The sequence below is a fragment of the Buceros rhinoceros genome, unplaced genomic scaffold (assembly GCF_000710305.1).
Source record: "Buceros rhinoceros silvestris isolate BGI_N320 unplaced genomic scaffold, ASM71030v1 scaffold16146, whole genome shotgun sequence".
NCBI lineage: Eukaryota > Metazoa > Chordata > Aves > Bucerotiformes > Bucerotidae > Buceros > Buceros rhinoceros.
The window spans coordinates 1-2,546 of NW_010417087.1; the positions used below are offsets into that span (position 1 = coordinate 1).

General features: G+C 42.6%; 1 protein-coding gene across 1 annotated transcript in view; it reads left to right on the forward strand.

The window, feature by feature from the left end:
• Positions 1 to 42: 42 nt before the first annotated feature.
• LOC104495132 (dynein light chain roadblock-type 2-like) overlaps positions 43 to 2,546 on the forward strand; it is a gene marked incomplete at its 5' end in the record, with an annotated part of 5,526 nt that continues 3,022 nt past the window's right edge. Inside the window, one exon of the mRNA XM_010138062.1 lies at positions 43 to 118. Coding sequence (XP_010136364.1) covers positions 43 to 118 — 76 coding nt within the window. The remainder of the gene's footprint in view (positions 119 to 2,546) is intronic.

The following is a 2,546-nucleotide window of genomic DNA, read 5'->3' on the forward strand; positions in this document are numbered from 1 at the left end:
CGGCGGTGCCCCGGTGTCCCGTGGTCTCGTCTCCCCTTGCAGGCTGAAGGGGAGGAAGCCCTGAAGAGGATTCAGGCCTACAAAGGGGTTACTGCGACTCTTGTTATAAACCCCCAAGGTAACACGTCGTCTGCTTCCTCCAAGTAACAAACTTGACAAGGAGTGTAGTCGCCCCTCAGCACTAACTGCAGCTCCTAAGCGTTAACCCAACCCACCTGCGGTGCGTCCTGGAGGCATCCTGGATCTCCAGAACCGTGTGCCAGCTTGAGCACGGCTGGCTTGTGCCCATTTCCTGGAGCTCCCCGTGTGATGTAGGTTTCCATTCAAGTTAATGCAAAGCAGAAAAGTCAAAAGCCTTGACATTAAGCCTTCACTGCAGAAATAACTACAAGTATCATAATTTTCATTTAACTTAAGGAGTTGTGTGGTGTTAATTACCCTGCTTTTTTAACTAAACTATACTTCACTTTTCAGAGCCAGATCTTGAACATCTCTTAGTAGGTTACAGAAAGGAAAATACATGGTACCCAGCTCTTGCTTTTACAGGCAATTTTTCAGTCTAAAGTTCTTTGTATATGCAAGAGAATTCACTAGCACATCCAGCACTATTGACAAGTTCTTGAAATTGCGTTATGCTGTGGTGTTACCGGAGGAATGGCAGGTTCCAGCTTTGGCTGGGGTCCTGCAGATGGCAAGCCAAAAGCAAAACGGGTCATGGAAACAGTCTTCAGAAGCTCAGCTTCTCAGGTTAATCTGGTTTAATCATTCCTTTACAAAAAAGAACTCCCTCAATTTACCTCGCCCATTATTTAGCTGACCTTCACTTTTGCCATCTGCCAAAAAATCTGTTGCACTAGCAGCAGTTTCAACGACAGGAAGCAAGAACACCAAGAGGGAAGCCTAAGCGCTATTTAGTCTTTATAAAATCTGGACAATTGAATTTGTGTGTCTGGAGGTGTTAAGTAAAATGTGCCTTTCTTCACAGAATAGATGATGCAGGTCAAGAGGGAAGTGCATGGCCTGACAAATAGAATCTGAAAAGCTGCTTTGTGCCTGCACGTGCTGGTGTCTAGATGTTCTCGAAGCTGGAATGCAGCCTGGTTTCAGGACAAGGACCGTTTCCGCCATTTCTCTATTCTGTTTCAGTAAACAGAACGTGACTTGATCCAGTGAGCGCTTGGACTAATCTGCAAATGAGAAATGAACAAAATCAAGCACTTAGGTAACGCAAATGCTCTTTTTTGAGCTTGCAGACCAATATATTTCTCGAGGCAAACCCACCAATGTCATCTAACAGAAAAATAACCCAGTTTTCTTACGTTCTGTTCCTTGGAACAGTTGACTTCTTGGCACGTTGGTCAGGTGTGCTGTCCATTCACTGTACTGCTGCTGTGCGCCTTGACCTGTGGTCATTCTGCTCAAACTTCCCCATCCTCCCAAACCTGTAGAACATGTGGCCAGACCGAAGCTTACAGACAAGACTAGGCCAGGAATTTGGGGTTTAGTTTATCATTTAGAAATGTTTCAGCACTAGGTGCTAGATGTGAATACAAGATAGCCTGCACTCCCTGAGGATGTATTCACAATACCAGAAAGTTGAGACTCCAACATAAACTGTGAAGTGTGTAACTGTAAGTTTTTGTGACATCTCCAGAGATCCATAATGAGCACTGGTCAATCTAATTACTTCAAATCTTTCTGTAGAAAAAATTAACCTCTCTCTCTCCTGAAACATTTCAAACAAATGTACAACTGAAATTAATCACAGTAAAAATACTCAAACCAGTGGTGCAGTAGGGAGGTTTCTTAGGCTGTTCAGGTTCCCTAACAGGTGAACCCCTCTGTTCTTCACTACCATAAAGAGGTGTCTTTTACTAAGTTGTTTGTAATACCGTAGGTGTAATAGTATGCAGGTGCAATAGTGAATTAAAGATTCCTGACAATTTATTTTGAAGTCTCATAAACTGTTGCTATGCTTCACAGCGGAAAAGGATCACACTACAGCATTTCTGATGAAGGATTTATTTTTCTTTCTCTAATTTGGGTGACAGGCAAAGAGAATTTTCCTAAGTAAGCACAGCTCAGCTTTAATCTAAGGATGTCACTAGTGTCAACTCATTTTCCTGTTATTATTAGACCTCAGAGGATCATTTAACATTTACCATTTTCATTAAAAGTGCTGTATTTGTTGAAGCAATCATTTAGCTACAAGGTTGTATAAACTTGACACTAATTCATTGCTGCTTTTAAGTGACTTACTGTTTAATGCTGCGATTACGTGGATGTTCCCGGGCTAATGCAGTGCTGGGAACACCTGTTTGTTCCCATTCAAACACCAGTGTCAGTGGTGTTTCCCCACCACACGGGGGATGTACTGGTCGTTCTGTGTGCTTCTCCACACTACGCATCCCACCCATGCAGTTACAGCTCAAGTGGTGGCACATATTGCAAGCGATCCAAATAATGCTTTCCTAGGAAAATTACGGAATAGTCAAATATCTGAGGTAGTTCTATTATTCCTTTTACTACTTTGCCTTTAATTCTTT